The sequence below is a fragment of the Rana temporaria genome, chromosome 1 (assembly GCF_905171775.1).
Source record: "Rana temporaria chromosome 1, aRanTem1.1, whole genome shotgun sequence".
Taxonomy (NCBI): domain Eukaryota; kingdom Metazoa; phylum Chordata; class Amphibia; order Anura; family Ranidae; genus Rana; species Rana temporaria.
Genome location: NC_053489.1, coordinates 301763967 through 301784154, shown reverse-complemented (window position 1 = coordinate 301784154; position 20188 = coordinate 301763967). Strand labels below are relative to the sequence as shown.

At 40.9% G+C, this 20188-nt stretch overlaps 1 protein-coding gene across 8 annotated transcripts in view; it reads left to right on the top strand.

Annotated features, from left to right (window-relative positions):
- The window catches only part of MPDZ (multiple PDZ domain crumbs cell polarity complex component), a 257792-nt gene that overhangs the window by 113743 nt on the left and 123861 nt on the right, over positions 1-20188 (top strand). For all 8 annotated transcript variants that reach the window (XM_040358412.1, XM_040358432.1, XM_040358424.1 and 5 more), the window contains 2 exons: positions 2876-3074; positions 11829-11870. In XM_040358412.1, the coding sequence (XP_040214346.1) occupies positions 2876-3074; positions 11829-11870 (241 nt within the window). The remainder of the gene's footprint in view (positions 1-2875; positions 3075-11828; positions 11871-20188) is intronic.

Here is a 20188-nt window from a genome sequence, read left to right as displayed (position 1 = left end):
AGCAAAAATGACATGTTTAAAAGACTCATTATGCCTCATAGATTATACGTTGGTGTGTTTTATTTCCAAAATTGGTTAATTTTTGGGGTGTTTCCATTGTTCTGGTCCTCCAGGGCCTTCAAAAGTGTAAGAGATGGTCAGGAAATTAGATGTGTAATTTATGCTCCTAGAACGCCTGAAGGTGCTCCCTGCATGTTGGGCCTCTGTATGTGGCCACGCTGTGTAAAAAGTGGCCACGCTATGTAAAAGTCTCACACATGTGGTATCGCCATACTCAGGAGTAATAGCAGATTGTGTTTTGGGGGTGTAATTTGTGGTATGCATATGCTGTGTGTGAGAAATAACCTGCTAATATGACAATTTTGAAAAAAATCAAAAAGAAAAAAAAAATCTTGACACTGCCTCTTACTAAATACCTTAGAATGTCTACTTTCCAAAAAAGGGTCATTTGGGGGGTATTTGTACTTTCTTGGCTTGTTAGGGTCTCAAGAAATGAAATAGGCCATCACAGGTGTGATCAGTTTACAGAGATTGTCACCATAGCTTGTGGACTCTATAACTTTCACAAAGACCAAATAATATACACCAATGTGGTTTATTTTTACCAAAGATATGTAGTATTATAAATTGTGGCCAAAATGTATGAAGATAAATTACTAATTTGCAAAATTTTATAACAGAAACGAAGAAAACCAAATTTTTTTCTTTTATAGCGCAAAAAAAAAAAAAAAAACAGCAGTGATTAAATATCACCAAAATAAAGCTCTATTTGTGTGAAACAAAGAACAAAAAAATCAGTACAGTGTTGCATGAATGAGTAATTGTCATTCAAATTGTGAGAGCACCGAAAGCTGAAAATTGATCTGGTTAGGAAGGGGGTTTAAGTGCCCAGTGGTCAAGTGGTTAAAGGATAAGTTCACTTTTTGTAACAAGTTGTACCCATATTAAGGGTGTAACATGTTACAAATGTAATGGCACTTGATCCGGTTTTTGCAGCATGCGGGGGATCTTCTCCCCCCTGCTCACTGCCACAATCTACAGTAAACCCGCCCAGCCATGTAATTCATTCACAATGGTCTGTGAATGAATGGTCTACAACTACCAACACCCTTGCGGCTGTCTGCTTATAATTCTCAGTGTACTACCACAGCGTTGTTGAGTGCTGTGGTAGTTCATTGATTCATCCTGTCTGTGTGAAACTGCCTACTCGTACAATGTATGGGCAGACAGCTTACACTGACAATCTACTGGAGACTTTCATGGCATCAGCTATCTGCTGATCGCTGGTGCAATGCTTTCCAGGCTCCTAAACAACATTTTACCTACAAAAAATATGCATTTCTTTTTTTTAAGGTGAACCTCTCTTTTTAATGAGCCTTCTGATTTTAGCATGAAGTGCTTTACTGTATGGAATTGCTGAATATAGCTGAAAATTGTATTTAAGATGATTTTATTACATTTTTTATTACATTTACATGAAGTAATTCCGAAAAAAAAAAACAATGCTTCCTTCACCACAATGGGCTACAGAATACTCTAAATAAAACGAATAGAACCTGTAAAAATATAATTTTGTGCATGACTTGGTGCTGCTGGCAAGCACATCTTCCTGGCCCATCCTGTGATGTAACATAAATAACTAAATCCAACAGATAAAGTGATGAAAATGTCAGCAGTCTTCTGATTCAAACATCCAACACAGCCTTTGGAAAGAGAGGTGGCAGGAATGACACTAAAACCCCAACAGGGAGTGTGGAAAACTTTTCATAACGACCACAGCAGACCCAGGAATGCAAATTAGTTCTAAAACTATAACAGGTGGTCTCCCCCTCCCCAATCTATCAAAAATGGTTTCTTCAAAATCTGTGACTCTGACACCTTCTGATAAGCTAGGTGTCTGCCCAATGACAGTATCCTCCTACCAATAAAGTTTTCATAATGACAAGTACTGAAGTTTGCACTGGTACAATTACTCTATTGGATTTAGTTATTTATGTTACAAATAATGCTGCAAAAGGAGCCATAGGACTCACTGAAGGGGCAAAGCAAAGGCAGAATTCCAACAGGGAGAATCCACTGCTCAAAACCCCAAGACATATAAGAAGGGAGTCTGTGATTCAAACCTCCAGCATCCACCAGCATACCACGTGTCAATTACAACAAATTGTTCATTATGCCTCATAGCCCCTTGTGGCAGGATCCCAATGACATCTTGCCAGGTGACCAAAGGGTTCATCTGGGTCCTTTAATGGAGTGTGTTTTTCCTGCTGTAAGGGTTTCCGCAGACACTCTGCATTAGGAAAGTTGAAAAGTAATTGATGGTCTTTTGGATCATGTATTCGGTGAGCTGGTCTAGCCATGGTCTGACTTAATGCAAAACAGGACTGTTCAGGTGATGATAGTGAAGGGAAAACTCATGTTTATCAGTCTAACAAAGATTGCAGTAATTCTTATAGCTGGGGCAAGTCAAAGTCTGCAATAACGTTTGCTAAAATCCTTACAATGTATGTTGCTTTTGTGAAAAGAATTTCCTCCCTTGAAGACTGGATTTACACTTTAACTTTTCTTACCATTCTACTAAAAGTTTATTCATAACATATTATAATGTGACAGATGCCACTTGCCATTATGTCTCCTGGGAAACACAGCATTTCTGTACTATTTTGAGGCAGATTTTGGGCTTATTTTTTGTACATATAGTGCACTCAGCAGGGCATCAACATAACTAACATTTTAGCTTACAATATCTTGTGATATCCTGTAAGTCAATCAATGTTGTTTTTGTTTTGCTCTGCACAGTCGTTCAGGAAAGATTTGTGTACCAGTATCTCAGACTGTTGAACATGTCCCTCTTTCTTTTTTTTTTTTTGGACAGGCATGACTGTAAGTGCCAATAAAGATGGCCTAGGAATGATTGTCCGCAGCATTATAAATGGCGGTTCTATAAGTCGTGATGGTCGAATTCATGTGGGAGACTGTATTTTGGATATCAATAATGAGTCCACAGCAAACCTAACCAATGCCCAGGCGAGGGCCATGCTGCGCAGACATTCTTTACTTGGACCAGATTTAAGGTAGGGGAGCTAATAATTATTACGAGCGTTTACTTTATGCTTAGTGTGCCAGAAATGTAAGAATCTGATTTTACAACGTAGAGGCAGATTATGAAAACTTGAGGGAAGAAAATATCACAACCATATGTCTTTTTTATTATCAAACCTTCACTAAGGAAGTGATGGCAAAACACCCTATAACTTTGAACACGTTCAATGGGTGTCCTCACTGAAGTATTTAATCCTTTCCCTTTTTGTTTCCTATTGTGTCTTTTTTAACTTGTTGTTTATCTCCCTTATACTTGAAATATCTGTTCCACTCTTTTTTTTTTTTTCTTGAAAATGTTTATAATTAATAGAACTGCTTATTGTTTTGATTGAATGTGCTGTTGGAAAAAATGTAAACATAAAATGTCCTAAATGGCCTAAATGTTTCATTAAGGAACATGGGATGAAGTAATTCTGAGACTGGGTTATTCTGCTGCCTTTATGCGATTGGACACTGGCAAACAAAAATGTAAGACAGCCTAGTATAAACCTCCCACTCCCAGCGTGCTCCAGTTTTCCAGTGTTCTAGGAAAAAAGATGTCTTCTTTCCTTAATACTTTTAGCAAGATCCTTTTTTCTTAAATCAAGCTTATACAGTTGCTTCAGTGCCAGAAGGGCCTATATTTGCAGATTTCGGTATTGTCTTATCCTTGGCATAGCCACAGAGGCTGTACCTGAACCTGGTCGTGAGGAACAAGCAGGTCCACCCTATAGTGTAAAGTGCAAACACTGGGCTCTGCTGAGGCATCCCTCTAGACATTTCATGTAAAGTGTGAGTGCTTTACAGATCTAGAGCTGTGGTGCACCCATCTGGTGGAACTCTATCCCTGAAGACTCCTCAGGGATTATTTTCACCAGGAGGATGTAGGATGTCTGAATGGAGCTTGTTCCCCTGGTTCCTTTCCTCTCCAGCTTCACTGCCATGGTGGTCCGAAAGACGTCCTGCAGCCCCCACAAGTCATTCTAGTCAGGGCTTTGCATTTTTGATAAGGGAGCATGGTGTTTTGCTTGGTACTATGCACCAGTTTATCTCTGAGGAGGTTAACACCAAAATCTTGGCAGTGACACTTTCAGGCGCTGCACTATTTTTGAATTCGGTATTCAGTATAGGCTCTACTGATTTATATGCAGGCCACTTTCATGTCACCACACTACGTATGCATGCATCACTACTTAGGCCACACATGCACCCACTCAGCCTTCTAACCACCCCCATGCCATGATTCTCACTCTCTACTACCTTACAGTAATAAGCATTAAACCCTACTGCTTTGGCAGTTTCTTTTTGTTTTTAGTACCCTCATTTGCATACTTTAGTATGGCAGATCTTAAACACAAGGGCCGTGGTCTTTGCCTGCCTACAGTTTACCAACAGGTCCAGGGACCCAACACAGATAGCATGAACCACTTTCCCCTTCTTGTGTCCGGAGTCCTTTTTAACTTTTTAATTTTTTTTTAGGTGTGGCATGCCCCTCTGTCTTGTCCAGAAGGAAATCTCTGCAACCATGTCTGAACTTATGGGGAAAATACAGCTAAGTTAGCTGGCTTTGAATTCAGGGGCCACAACCTCCAGAAACCATTTCTGATTTCACAGTGACTGTAGCTACTTTGAGGAATGTACCCTATCCCTAGTAGATTACTTTGTACATGAGGAGGCTCACTCTGCTGCTATAACTTCTAAAATTGCATTTTGGTCCTTATTGTAGTGGTCCACCAATTGGACCTGCAACCTGTGTCATTGATCTCTAAAGAGCCCCCAGCCTTTTTAAAACTTTCCTAGCACACTCACTTCCACAACATGTTTTGTATAGTGATTGCCAATATTAAGGAAAAGGGTTTGCTCCTCTTTTTAAGGGCTTCCTCTCTGTAGTAGATATGGCCATTTCCTGTATTAACAAGACTGACTGTTTCTGTGTAGGACATCCTGGTGTTTAAAGATCCTGTGGATAAAAACTGAAAGCTCTTCACAAAGTTACATGGTTGATAAGGCTGAAAAAAGACACAGGTCCAACAGTCAGCATATAGACTCTATCAATCGGTGTCCAACAAACTGTTCAAACTCTGCAGAGGTTTGCATGGCTTCTGAACATCCCTGAAGTCGGCGCTGAAACTCCACACAAGGAGTATCTAGGACTGTTACTGGATACTACTCTGTCCAAGGTTTTCCATCTGCAGAAAAAAATCCAAGTTCTCCACTCTCATGTTCGAATACTACATTCCAGAAGCCAACCAAACCTCTATTTTTGCATGCTGGTTCTACGCTTAATGGTGGCTTTGTTTGATGCAGTTTCATATGCCAAATTCCACATGCCATTTTAGCATAGGACAAGAAAGCATATGATTTGTAATACTGCATTTGACTTACTCCCAAAACCAGGCTAGCCCAGTGCTGGTGGCTTACAAGTCTAGCCTTGTAGTGTGGGAAATCCTTACACCCACTGACCTGAGAGGTTCTCACAATGGATGTCATGAGACCTTGGATGACAGGCCAGGAAGGAGTCCTAGACACTATATTGGTAGATTTGACTTGGCCACTGGAAAAAGGTATTTTCCTAATCCGTGTTCTGGATTTTTAGGGTGATTTAATTATTCCTTCAATACTGAACCTCTTGGCTGCATGGTCATTTGACCAAGATTAAGTCAAACAATGCCACAGTAGTGACTGACATCAACAAACAGGGAGGAACAAGAAGTCCTGCAGCTGACCAGATTCTGACTTTGTTAGAACTTTATGTCCCAGTCCTGTCCAACGTGCACATTCAAGGCGGAGAAGATTGGCAGATGGACTTTTTCTGTCATCAACGTCTGGACTCTGAAGAATGGTTCATCCACTTGGAAGTGTTTTTAAAGACTACTGTTACCAGTGGAAATGCCAGACCTAGATCTCGTGATTTCCAGGTTAACAAAAAAAAACTGATAATAGTGAACCAAATATATGTAGAAATTGTAAACTGATATACTAAAACAGTGAATGTATACGCAAAGAAACACCAACCTGTGGAAATTGTTTGAACTGTGCTTATAACAAAATCCAATAACATAGATGTTGACTTAAATAAATCAATAAAGTGTGCCCATAACAAAGTCCCTGTGCACCTCTACCAGGATGTCTATTGCAGTTCACTTATATATTGCTCTGTGTTGAAAACGAAAGTGTAGCTGACAATTTGTGCCACCACCACCAACTTCTGAAGTGGGCACTCACCAGAACTAGATGTTATAAACGCCTTTAATTTATCTTAGGGTTGACCACTTCTCTACCCGGGACCAATCTGCCGTCCGTTCCACCAATGTGCTAATATTCCTCTCATGGAGTTCCTGATTAGTGTTTTGTCACGCTCTCATAAAAAGCAAGGTACCGATCATTGCGTAATATGTTTCGCTTTTATTATAAAAATATAAATGTCAAATCAAACGGCTTCCTGATGACGCACAAAACGCGTACAGGCTTCTGGCTAAACGTTGGACATCACACGTCACTTCCTGCCGCTGACCCGCACGGAACTGAGGCATGGAGCGCACGCCAGCCTCGGTGATCCACGCGCTGTAGAGCGTCTTTTGCTTAGCACTGCTGGAAAGACTCAGTGCCAGTCTGGAGGCACTTATAAATGTAAGTGTTTGATTTTACATTTATAAAATAAAAGCTAAACATATTACGCAATGATCGGTACCTTGCTTTTTTTGAGAGCGTGACAAAACACTAATCAGGAACTCCATGAGAGGAATATTAGCACATTGGTGGAACGGACGGCAGATTGGTCCCGTGGAGAGAAGTGGTCAACCCTAAGATAAATTAAAGGCTTTATAACATCTAGTTCTGGTGAGTGCCCACTTCAGAAGTTGGTGGTGGTGGTGGCACAAATTGGTGGAATAGCAGGTACACTTTCGTTTTCAACACGGAGCAATATATAAGTGGACTGTATAGACACCCTGGTAGAGGTGCACAGGGACTTTGTTATGGGCACACTTTATTGATTTATTTAAGTCAACATCTATGTTATTGGATTTTGTTATAAGCACAGTTCAAACGATTTTCACAGGTTGGGGTTCCTTTGCGTATACATTCACTTTTTTAGTATATAATTTTACAATTTCTACATATATTTGGTTTACTATTATTTGTATAGCAATAAGACTGTAGGGTTGGTGCAGTACCATATTTTTCAAATTTTTTTTTAACACTTTATAACATTGGAGGTGTACACAGTACTGCAGCAGACCCACAACATTTAGAAAGAGGGTTTGAGGGTTCTTATATATATATATATATATATATATATATATATATATATATATATATTTTTTTGCGCCGGTGACACAAAATATATAGATTTTTATACACAATTAAAAAAAAATTGAGCAAGTTTGTCTCCAGGTCCAGGGATTCTCTAGCTCAGGGGTATTGAATTTAAATACACAGAGGTCCAGTCAGTAAAATGTTATTCCTGCAGAGGTCAGAATAGCATGTTTGATTACTAATTACCCCTTCATGCATCGGCAAACACAGCGTCTTTTCGCGAGTGCCAAACTGCAGTACTATGCGGCTCAGCGTGGCAAAATTTAAAATAGTGTCAGTGACTTCATTTTTCTGCGTTTCTGCATGTAAGGCAGCTAATTCAAATGAATTGGCTGCCTACATGCACAGCGCAGGTTGCAATGACGTAAATGTAACCCCAGATCCTTCATCCCACACATCACAATCTCATTATTACATCAGTATTCTAAGTCCCCGTGCATACCACCCTCCCCCCTTCACATCCCTGCCCTGGTTTTAATGGCCTCACTAATGAATGGTTCTAGCTGTTCTTTCAATTACCACTTACACATCACTCCTTAGTTTCCCACAAAACTTAAGCACACTGGGAGTGGGAAGGTTTATACCAGGCTGTCCTACAGCTTTGTTTGCTGGTGTCCAATCTTCTTGGACGCAGTAGAGAAACCCGTGTCTCAGCAGAACTTTGTCTCTTAATGAACTTGAAAATAATTTTAAGTAAAAAATCTCTTGTTTCTAAAGGGTAACTTTAACTTTGCAGTAAAACCTATAATCCCAACCCTCCTATTCCCACTGCTGCTGCTTGCCTAGGGCTGAAGCATCTATGAAATTCTGAGATGATACACATGCATTGGATCTGACCACCAAGATGCTTCCCAGATACATGTGCCAAACCTAAAGTATCCCTTTTCAGTAACTTTATAAGTACGCAAATATGCACTGATGATGTGTTGCAATATACAGCAGCAATATAATTTTCACCATTCGGCCTAAAGATAGTAGAATTTCGTTAGTCTATAGCAACAAAGGTCTTATATGTGTGAGATTGATAGTTTTTTACACTGTCGGGTCACAGAAAGAGAACTGTTATGTGATTACATTGGTTGGTCAGAATTAGAGGTAGCAACAGGCAGACTGTTTATAAATTATAATACAAAGGGTACTGGACAGACATCAAGACTTGCATAATTTTGTCATGCGTGGGCCAGCATCTTAGTCTAGGAAGTAGACACCTGAGATGAATGATGCCCAAGCAAAACTTACTCCAGTCATCTTGAGCAAAAGAAGATGAAGAACTTGTCATAAAAAAAAAGTAGGAAACCAGGTCAAGGTCAAAAAGCAGCAGTCACCAAAAATGGTCTGCCTTAAGAATACAATCTGGTTGTTTGTTTAAGTCGTATTCTTCGGGAAAAAAAAGATAACATAAATTCTTTGGTTTTTGTTAGGGAAAAAACATATAACTTGATCCTCTCCTCCCCGCAGCAGTCTCTGCACACCCGAACGCCATGGCCTAGGGTCCAAACGTCGTCATGACTAGAGCAGGACCCACAGCCCTGTTTTGGACATTAAGGCCCAGATTCTCGTAGATGGGCGTAAAACTCGGCGGGCGTAACGTATCTGATTTACGTTACGCCGCCGCAAGTTTTACAGGCAAGTGCTTTATTCACAAAAAACTTGCCTGTAAAGTTGCGGCGGCGTAGCGTAAATCACCCGGCGCAAGCCCGCCTAATTCAAATTAGCCGGGTAGGAGGCGCGGAGCATTTAAATTAAGCGTGTTCCCGCGGCCGAACGTACTGCGCTTGCGCCGTCCGGAAAATATCCCAGGGTGCATTGCTCCAAATGACGTCGCAAGGACGTCATTGGTTTCGACGTGAACGTAAATGGCGTCCAGCCCCATTCACGGACGACTTACGCGAGCAACGTACATTTAAAAATTTCGACGCGGGAACGACGGCCATACTTAACATTGGTTGCCCCTCATATAGCATGGGGCAACTTTACGCCGCGCAAACCTAACGTAAACGTCGTAACTTCCCTGCTACGACCGCGCGTACGTTCGGGAATTCGCGTATCTAGCTAATTTGCATACTCGACGGGGAAAACGACGGAGGCGACACCTAGCGACCAAAAAAAAAATTACATTCAAGATCCGACAGCGTAAGAGCTATACGCCTGTCGGATCTAATGGATATCTATGCGTAACTGATTCTAAGAATCAGTCGCATAGATACGACGGCCCAGATTAGGACTTACGACGGCGTACATGGCGTTGCGCCGTCGTAAGCCCTTTGAGAATCTGGGCCAAAGATGGTAGTAGAGCATGGTATCAAGGAACTAAAACTGTTTCTCCCCCTAGAAGAAAATAAGCAATTAACCCTTGCAGTGCTGGTACAGCCCTACTGCTAGAGATATTTTTTTTATTTGACTAGAGTTGGTCTTTAAATATTTGGTGCTAGGTCCACTTTTATACAGGCGTGGCCAATAATCTCTAGGGCTAAGCAGTTATAAGGAGGAGGGCAAGAGGTGTTTGGGTATATTTTTGTTTGGCTGGGGGGGGGGGTGGATAGTGCAAAAGTGTCCATACCTTTTTAGATTAAAAAGAAAGAAAGAAAGCAAAAAAAAGAAAAAAAACAACATTAATTCAATGGTAAATTAGCTATGTGGTTGATTTACTAAAGGCAAATATACTGTGCAGTGCAAGTGCACTTGCTCCATTGCTTAGTAAATGTGGTAAAGCTTCACTTTACAAAGAATACCCAATCAAATGCGAGGAAGGTAAAAAACAGCATGTTTGCTTTTACATGATTGGATAATAGAAGCCAGCAGAGCTTCCCCTAATTTCAGAGCTTCCCCTCAGATCTAGAGTCCTCTTCAAAGTGTACAGTAGATTTTAATCTGTCAGCCTCTATGGTATACTCTTTAGCAGTCAGTCAGAATTTAGCCACAAGTTGTTTGTTATGCCCTGTACACACGAACAGTTCATCCGATGAAAACGGTCTGATGGATTTTTTCATCAGATATCCGATGAAGCTGACTTTCATCAGTCGTGCCTACACACCATCAGTTAAAAAACCGATTGCGGCAGAACGCGGTGACGTACAACACAACGACGTGCTCAGAAAAATGAAGTTTAATGCTTCCGAGCATGCGTCGACTTGATTCTGAGCATGTGTGGATTTTTAACCGATGGACGTGCCCACAGACGATCGTTTTTTTCTATCGTTTTTTTAACCATCAGATCATTTTAAAACAAGTTCCTCGTTTTTTCACCGATGGATAAAAAACCGATGGGGTGCACACACGATCGGTTCGTCTGATGAAAATGGTCCATCAGATTGTTTTCATCAGACGAACCGATCGTGTGTACGCGGCATTAGACTGTTTGTAGGTGATCTGTGCTTGTTCTTGGTTTCTGGTCTCCTTTTTCCTTATTAAAGTCCAAAATGTTATAAGAAATAAAGTGTTTCCAGCGAGTCAGAAATATTTTTAGTAACCCATAGTATGTATATATGATATTTTTTATATATATATATATATATATATATATATATATATATATATATATATATATATATATACAGTATATATATACCCTGCATTCACTAACTATTGATTGTTTTGTTTTTTTCAGTTTTAACTTTAGTAATTCATATGTTCTTTTTAAAAACTACTGGTTTCCTTGTATTTAGCACATTTGCCTTGTGTTGTGTGGATCTTCCTTCAAATTTTCCCTAGCATATTATTTGGTTCAGACCTATTTTGTCATTCACGCTACCTAGAAAAAAAAGAAAGAAAATGATTTAACAAAACTGTACTGCAAGACTCTGCAGACCTTACAGCAACCTTGTGTGAATGGAAATGGGGAAACTTCCAAGATGAACATATTGGCATTTTTGTTAAACCACAGGTTTTTCTTTTTTCGTTGAAAGGATAGAGCAATTTGAGAATCGCAAGCTTTAAAACAGCTGGCTAGGGTTGCAGGTTTGCGTTGTTTTGCACTGAGAACCAGCTGTGCGGCCACTCACAGAATGCATGTCGTCCCACTTCACTATCCACCTTGCCAGAAGCTTCTGCTATCTGTGCTGGAATAAGAGCCAGGGCTTTGCCTACTGCAGCAGCTGCTTCCAACATCTGTCAGATAATTACCAGTTTGAAATGAAATTCACCTGCCCTCACCTAAAGAATAAATTCCTGATCAAGGGAGAGAAAGACGGATGGCGTTAACATTTCCCCATCCTTGTTCATAATCACGGTTATAGACACACAGAAAGAGCAGATGCTATCTGGGGGAGGTGTTGATGAAAGAGAGCTGGGATTTTAGAGGAAAAAGGGAGACAAAATAAAATTGCACATACTTTTAACTACATATGTATGCTTCAAACATGCAGTGCGAGGCTTTGGCATTTGTTAACACTATTGTAAAAAGATGCTGCATCATATGCTTCCCATTCTAGATCTTCTCCCGCACCTGCTGATGATCAGGCCCCATTTTATGTGTGAGTATCGGTGATTCAAAAGCTCCGCATGGCTTATCATCTTCTGTTCAGTTGTCTCATTCTTCATAATAACCGTTTCTATAGCTTGATCCAAAAATGAACAGCTTCTTTTTTTTCTTTTTGTAATTAAGTAACATGTTATATACTCCGCAAACAAATGCTATGGTGATACTATGCTTAGATTTTAACTTGTTTTCCTATATTTTAACCTTACCCTGCATGTCTTTTTTTATTTTCACCTACTTTTCCTCTAAACTCATTACCTAGTCGATTTCTAGAAAGCCTTCCATTGTGTAATGCCCTCACTAACCCTTTAAGAACCCCGCTCCACTTCCTCTTTATGCGTTGCATGTGCTGTTTGTGTAAATGCAGGCTCTTTGGGGGTTTCTTGCATGTGGAGAAGTTCTATTTTATCTTTTTGTATTCCTTTCCTTCCCACCTAAAACTGTTTTCCTTGAAGAAAGCAGTAATTGCATTCCTTGTTGAGTAGCTGCAGCTGGAGAGAGGTAGATGCAGCTTTGATTTGCAGAAAAGAAAATGAAAAAGACCTTGGTGGTGTTTGTTTTTTCATTCATTTTAATTTCTTAAATCAGAATGCATCACCTGCTGTGTCCAACCTTATCACCAAGCAAAACAAGCCGACCATTGTTTCCTTGGGTTTTTGTTTTATGTTTTCACATCACACTTCCAAGCCAGTTAGAGTAGTGCACTTTTGTTCTATAGGTAAGCCACAAAGAGCTTATTTTAATTTTTGGAATGTTTGTGTAGCTGGGTAGAAAGCATTACGGTATTTACAATTCATGAGGACAATACCAGGCTACTGCTTTTCATTCATACTTAAGAGGTAAACATTGGAATATACACAAGCATTTGTATAGCGCTCTACTTCTCAAATCTTTTTTTTTTTTTTTTTTTATTGGTTACTTTAAATAAAAACTTTAAAAGAACATTCTGTTGTGGACAGGATGCATAACTATGTATTCTAAAAGAAAATATATAGAGGCAAATTTATCAAAACTGATGCAGTCAGAATCTGCAGCACCTGTGCATGGCAACCAGTCAGGTCCTATCTTTCTTTTTCAAAACTGAATGAAGCTGAAGACAGAAGCTGATTGGCCGTCATGCACAGCTGCTACAATTTCTACCTGCTCCACTTTCTTTCTTGTCCATTGAGGGTTACAGGACGTTATCTACTGTTGGGTTATACTGTTGCCTACAGGATGAATGGACAAGGGCAAACAAAAATATCTGAAAGCCAGTTCAGGATAACCCCTTCACATCCCAGCGTGCTTCACTTTTGTTGGTGTCCTTGGAGGATGGATGTCTCTTCTTCAATTCAGCTAGGAGAAGTCTAACAATTTTTTTGCTTTTTTTTTTTTCAATTAGTTAACAGCGCATTTTGAGGTTCAGTGCTGCTGGCACCTCTGAAGAACTCACTTTGTAAGTAGGTCAATCGGGCTGAGCACTGGGAGCTGCCTTGCTATTTGTACAGCTCAGTGGCTTATGATTTCCTACTTTCCTCTGATTTTATAGTGCATCCGGAAAGTATTCACAGCGCTTCACTTTTTCCACATTTTGTTATATTAAAGCCTTATTCCAAAATGGATAAAATGTATTATTTTCCTCAAAATTCTACAAACAATACCCTATAATAACAACGGGAAATACGTCTATTTGAAATCTTCACAAATGTATTAAGAATAAAAAGTGAAAAAAATCACATGTACATAAGTATTCACAGCCTTTGCTATGACACTCAAAATTAAGCTCAGGCGCATACTGTTTCCACTGATCATCCTTGAGATGTTTATAAAACTTGATTGGAGTCCACCTGTAGTAAATTCAGTTGATTGGACATGATTTGGAAAGGCACACACCTATCTTTACAATGTCTTTACAATGACTCTTAAAGTGGGCCGTCGGGCCAACTGAGCGATCAAGAGAGAAAGGCCTTAGTGAGGTGACCAAGAACCTGATGGTCACCCTGACAGAGTGCCAGCATTTCTCTGTGGAGAGAGGAGAACCTTCCAGAAGAACAACCATCTCTGCAGCACTCCACCAATCAACCCTGTATTGTGGAGTGGCCAGACGGAAGCCAATGTTAAAGGCATATGACAGCCCGTCTGGAGTACCTGAAGAAATCTCAGACCATGAGAAACAAAATTCTCTGGTCTGATGAAACAACTCCTGAACTCTTTGGCCTGAATGGCAAGCATCATGTCTGGGGGAAACCAGGCACCGCTCATTACCTGGCAAATACCATCCCTACAGGAAAGCATGTTGCTGGCAGCATAATGCTGTGGGGATGTTTTTCAATGGCAGGAACTGGGGGACTAGTCAGGATCGAGGGAAAGATGAATGCAGCTATGTACAGAGATATCCTTGATGAAAACCTGCTCCAGAGCGCTCTGGACCTCAGGCTGGGGAGAAGGTTCATCTTCCAACAGAACAATTACCCTAAGTACATAGCCAAGATAACAAAGGAGTGGCTACAGGAAAATTCTGTGAATGACCTTGAGTGGCCCAGCCAGAGCCCACACTTGATCCCAATTGAACATCTATGGAGGGATCTGAAAATGGCTGTGCACCAGCACTCCCCATCCAACCTGATGGAGCTTGAGAGGTCCTGCAAAGAGAAATGGGAGACACTGCCCAAAAATAGGTGTGCCAAACTTGTAGCATCATATTCAAAAAGACTTGAGGCTGTAATTGGTACCAAAGGTGCTTCAACAAAGTATTGAGCAAAAGCTGTGAATACTTGTGATTTATTTTGTATTTTTTATGTTTTTATATATATATATATATATATATATATATATATATATATATATATATATATATATATATGATATTGCAGAGATTTCAACCTTTTCACGGAGTCATTATGGGGTATTTTTTGTAGAATTTTGCGGAAAATAATGAATTTAATCCATTTCGAATAAGACTGTAACATAACAAAATGTGGAAAAATTGAAGCACTATGAATACTTTTCAGGTGCACTGTACCACAGATGGGGTTAATGCTGAGGGACTCAGTCATAACGCCAACCGTTTGGTGCAGTATTGCATGCATTTTCTTTCTCGACTTTCAGAGTTGAGGAAGCATTGACCCACTGCGGAACGTTGAACTCTGGTCCATTGCTATTGCTCATCTATAGTGACCTTGGCAAACTCCCTCCTGAGATCCTTATTTGCTAATAACTGCATGGGTTTAGGAGCATCTGAGGCGATGCCTTGTAACCTGAGCTTATTGCATCTCCACCATGTGGTCGCAATGTGTCTATATGTAGACATAGGATGGTCCCTGTCGCATAACTGCTTCCCACACTCCGCTGAGTGCTTCCTTCAGTACACTGCTTCCTCCAGTCTGGATCTTCAGATATCAGATATTGCATCCACATTGTCATAACCAAGAACCAGGCGAGACTAGCTCAGTTACAAACTCACACCAAATATATACCACAGGAGATCATTCCCCCCTCCTGATCATATTACCCTAACAATACAATACAGTCTGCAGCACACACACTGTCACCACAAGCAGTAACGTTAAGAGGATTTATCCTATACAGTAGCACTCTTTAAGAGATTCTTTCTAGCTTGCATTAAGAGCTTAGGGACACGGTTAACACTTTTCAAAATAAGGTTTTAATAATGAAAAGGTCAAAATTAGTACAAGTAAAATATTTACAGAAAAAAAGTGTTTCTAAGAAATAAAGACATGATTGGGCAACAAAGAAATAAGGAAGAATTGAGGAGGAATGATACTTGCAATCAATGTCCCAGAATTCGGTCGATGAGCCAGGTGTAATCGGTTCTCAAACTTGGCAGATGTTCCTGATTTGATGGTAAAGGATTACTCTCAAACTGTTCTGGCATCTCCCCTTTCTTTGGTGTCAAATGGGGTGTTGCTAGATGCCCCTGACCAATTGTATGGTCATCTTGTCTGGGGGATGGCTGCTGGGAGGTCTCTACATTTATGATTTTTTTTTAGATACAGTTTGTGATAAATATTCATATATCTGCATCCCTACGGTTTACAGACTGCTAACTTCCATATTATGGTCCAGCGGGAAACTTGCTTCAAAACAAATATAAACATGAGAGGTTTCCAATGTCTATTTTATTTATGAGGAAGAAGGGGTACCAGGGGTTTTCCATATGATCTGACATAGGGGTGTCTTGACTTTAAACGCTACAAATTATCTGAGGAATGTAAATATGTCCATAATAGGGCTGTGCTATAAATATTTTAGGAGTTATAAAACATGCTGAAGTTTCAGAACTATCTTACTACGCTGTCTGCACTTTATGTGGATTGAGCTATATATGACGAGTATCTGTTGGTTCTCTGGATAAGGTTTGCAGCCTTAGATTGTGGATTGGATAATGGTCTGATCACTGGACTGATTAGGTCCTGGTCTCAGTCACCAGTTTGTGTATTACTGAAAGAAAAATGTGGGGGCAAGGTCACTGTGGTGTGCCCTTCACAAGACAACATGGATGAGGTGAGCTGAGACATGACAAAATGGCTGCTACGCACACAGCTATGCACTAGCCCAGTACGCATGACTATTACACTTGCTACAAACAGTCATGCTGGGAAGAGGTGAGGGCATCCTGGGCTGGCCTGCAGATTTCTTTCCATTTCCATTTTTGCCATTTTCCAATACTCCTGGCACTGTAAATCGACAGTAGACTGTAATCCAGAAAAATCATCTATGGTAAGTACAAAAATCCTATTTTTATAAATAGATATGCAAGAATGCTAAATTTTATATGAAAATATGTGTCAATAATTTATACACTGTTCTGGCCTACATGTTAATTATTTTTACCTACGCAATGTTCAATTCATGATGTAACGTTTAAAACAACTTTTTTTATGTACCAAATCATTTTTTCACGTTTTAATTTTACTGGTTTCAAATAAAAAATCACTCCGATAAAAATAGACATGGCAAAGTATCCCCCCCCCCCCCCCCAAAAAAAAGGAAGCAAACAAACAGATGAAAGGGCAAAACCCAAATATGGGACATGAGAACTGTGGCATCCTAAAGCCTCACCCGTCAAAAATGTACAGGCCTGCAGGGCAATCCATCTCCTCACAGGGTAAATGCCTCGTATGTTGTGAATGTCGGGGCACACATATATATGGTCCCAAATGTGCTCCTCTCCCAGTTCCTTTGCCAATGAAATACACCTGACTTGGTGGATGTGCCACTGCGCATGCATGGCTGGAGCCCCGGTCGCACTAAACAAGTACAACCTGGAGCACCGACCACACATGCCCAGTTGTGGCGGGGCATAACGAGACCAGATACCTGAATCCAGAGGGCTGCCCAACCAACTCTGATATCGGGTACCCCATGGAAACATGACAACTGCTATGCATGTTGTGGTATCTAGGCAACCCGATGCCAGCAGTAAGGCCTGGAATATCGGTACTGACACAGTACAGAGCAGGCAAGTATACCATGTTTATTATTTTAAGAGAAAAAAACGGAGCATTTACAACCACTTTAAGGCCCAATTATAGTCTGCTCAAAACCTGTAGAAATCAATGACACCTGGTTTCAAAAAGTAAGTGTTGTGTGTCTTACGGTTTGCTCTTCTTAAGGCTGCATTCACACCTGAGTGTAGCGTTTTCCGCAATTTTTGCAGGTTTTTTTTACTGCGTTTTGCCACGATTTTTGCGGCATTTTTTACCACGTTTTTTGCCGCGATTTTGGACAGGTCTGAAAGGGTCACCAATGTTAAAAGCAGAAAAACACCCAAATCTGCCTAAAAAAAGTCTAACTTTTTGGAACTTCTGGCTTCAGGCGTTTTGGAGTGGAAATGTGAAACATCTCCATAGAGAATAATAGATTTTTTCCCCTCCAGCATTTTGTAGCTTCAGGCTTCAAGCTACAAAACGCTCAGGTGTGAATGGGGTCTTATAGTTTACCATTGCTACAGCACTGCAGTCAGCAGGAAGCGAGGTGCAGTCAGACCATTGCTCTTACATTGAGTGCAGTAGTCTTTAGCTGTAAGCTCTGGTCCAACTGCTGTGCACTTTTTTTTCCTGAGCTCCCCCCCACTTTGACAAAGACACTTACCTGTAAAGTGACCAGTCTGAAGCTACCCCAGTCCATCAATGTAGTGTCACAAGCACCTTTTGTTACAATAGGCAGTATTCCGTAATTAGAGAGCATAAGAGCCGGTTCACACAGGGGCAACCGACTTGCCGAGCGACTCAGCAAGGCGATCTGCACATGACTTTAGAGGCGACTTGCAAAATGACTTCTGTATTGAAGTCAATGCAAGTCGCCCTGAAGTCGTCCCGAAGTCCTACAGGAACCTTTTTCTAAGTCGGAGCAACTTGAGTCGCTCCTATTAGAATGGTTCCATAGTACGGAACGAGTCGCCTCTGTGTGAATCGGCTCTTAGGCTGGACATCGTTTTATGAAGAATAAAAAATAAAACACTGCAGGTAATGTTTGTAGGCTCTTATTTCTGCTAGAGGAAGTGTTACTCCTACTGGTTGACTGGGTGCTCAAAGCTAGTCTTGTGTGGAGATAGGCTTTAAACTTTTGTACATTCTAAATAGTTTTATAACCAGTCCATAAAGTTAAGCAAACACAGTAAATCGTAATTGGATGTCAAAGTTTGCAGAAGCATTTATTGTTTATCTTTACTTGTAGATATTGTGTTTAAAAAGTTCAGCAAGCCTTTAAAGGAGAGGTATGGCCAACGCAGAAGTGAACCAAGTTCTGCACTCCTTTGACCTGTTTTTAGCCAACAGCGGGCTAAAGTCTGCTGTTGTCTGACATTACAGAGCTGGTCTAGGCTCTAAAAAGATCCCATATGGTTGTAATCTGCCCAGAAGCCTGGACCAATAACTGTCTCAGCCTCTCAGGGAGCCACTAAGCCAGCCATTCCTGCCCCCTCCACAGCCCGACGCTCTAGTGACTGACAGTCACAAGCTCTCTGCAGGCTGAGGACCAAGAGCTGACCGATCAACTGTGTTTTGATCACTCAGTTCTCAGTCTTAGGCCTTGTACACACGGCCAGACATGTCCGATGAAAACGGTCTGCTCGGACATGTCTGCTGGCAGAATTTGGTCTGATGTGTGTACACACCATCAGATCAAATTCCCCGGGGACAGAATACGCGGTGACGTGGCGGCGACGATGACGCGGCGACGTGCGCGAACCCGGGAGTTTAATGCTTCCACGCATGCGTCGAATCTCTTCGACGCCATGCGCGGGTTCTCGGGCCAGCGGACATGTCCGATGAGTCGTACTGACCATCGGACATGTCCGGCGGACAGGCTTCCAGCGGACAAGTTTCTTAGCATGCTAAGAAACTTTTGTCCGCTGGAAACCTGTCCGCTCGGTCAGGAATCCGGTCCGGTAGGCCCTACACACGGCCGGACATGTGCGCGGAAACTGGTCCGCGGACCAGTTTCAGCAGACATTTTCGTTCGTGTGTACGAGGCCTCAGAGTCTCCAGGGGACAACTGCAGCTGGGATCAGTGCTGCAGCCATCTAGGCGAGTATGATTTTTGTTTTTGTGATTCCCACACTCCTCTTTTAATTTGACCAGGGATGCCCAAACATTTGCATAAGGTTCAAAGAATACATACAAGACACATTGGGACTTTAATGCCTAAGCAGTCTTTCAAAGAACTCACTGGCTCTGTTTAAGCAGCCTACATACAACCAGGCCTACCCTCCAGTAGGTACCCAGGAACATCACTTCAAGCTGAAAGGCTAAGTTCACCTTTTCAAACATGTTACACCCATATTTAGGGGTGCAACAACCCACCCCTCTCCTCTGACACTGCATGTTCTGTTATATTTTTCCCAAAAGGTAAACTTCTCTTTTAAATCAACAGAACGGGTGCCAGACCAAATTCATAAAGGAGTCCAAAGCGGATTTGGACTTCTTTATGAATCTGGTTTGGCGTTCCTTTTGTTGGTTCATACCTTTGTAAAAGACCGTGTAAAAACAATCTCTGTGAAAGATGAGAAACCCGCTGGTCTAGACTGACCACATCAAGCTTATGATACAAACTAAACATGTTATAGCCGAGATGTAAATAAATGAAGTGAGACGTAAAATAAAAACATTATTAATCAAAAAGATGTTTGACAGTAAAATTACTTAAGTCGAAAAGAGAAAGTTTAAATGACAACTTTTTTACTTTTAAGCATTCAGCCTCGATTTTATTATTAAGCAAAAATCAGAAGAAAAAGCATTTCTCCCCTCCTCCTATAGACAACACATTTTGTATTGAAAGCAAAATCTTGATCATGCATTCATGAGTTGTTTA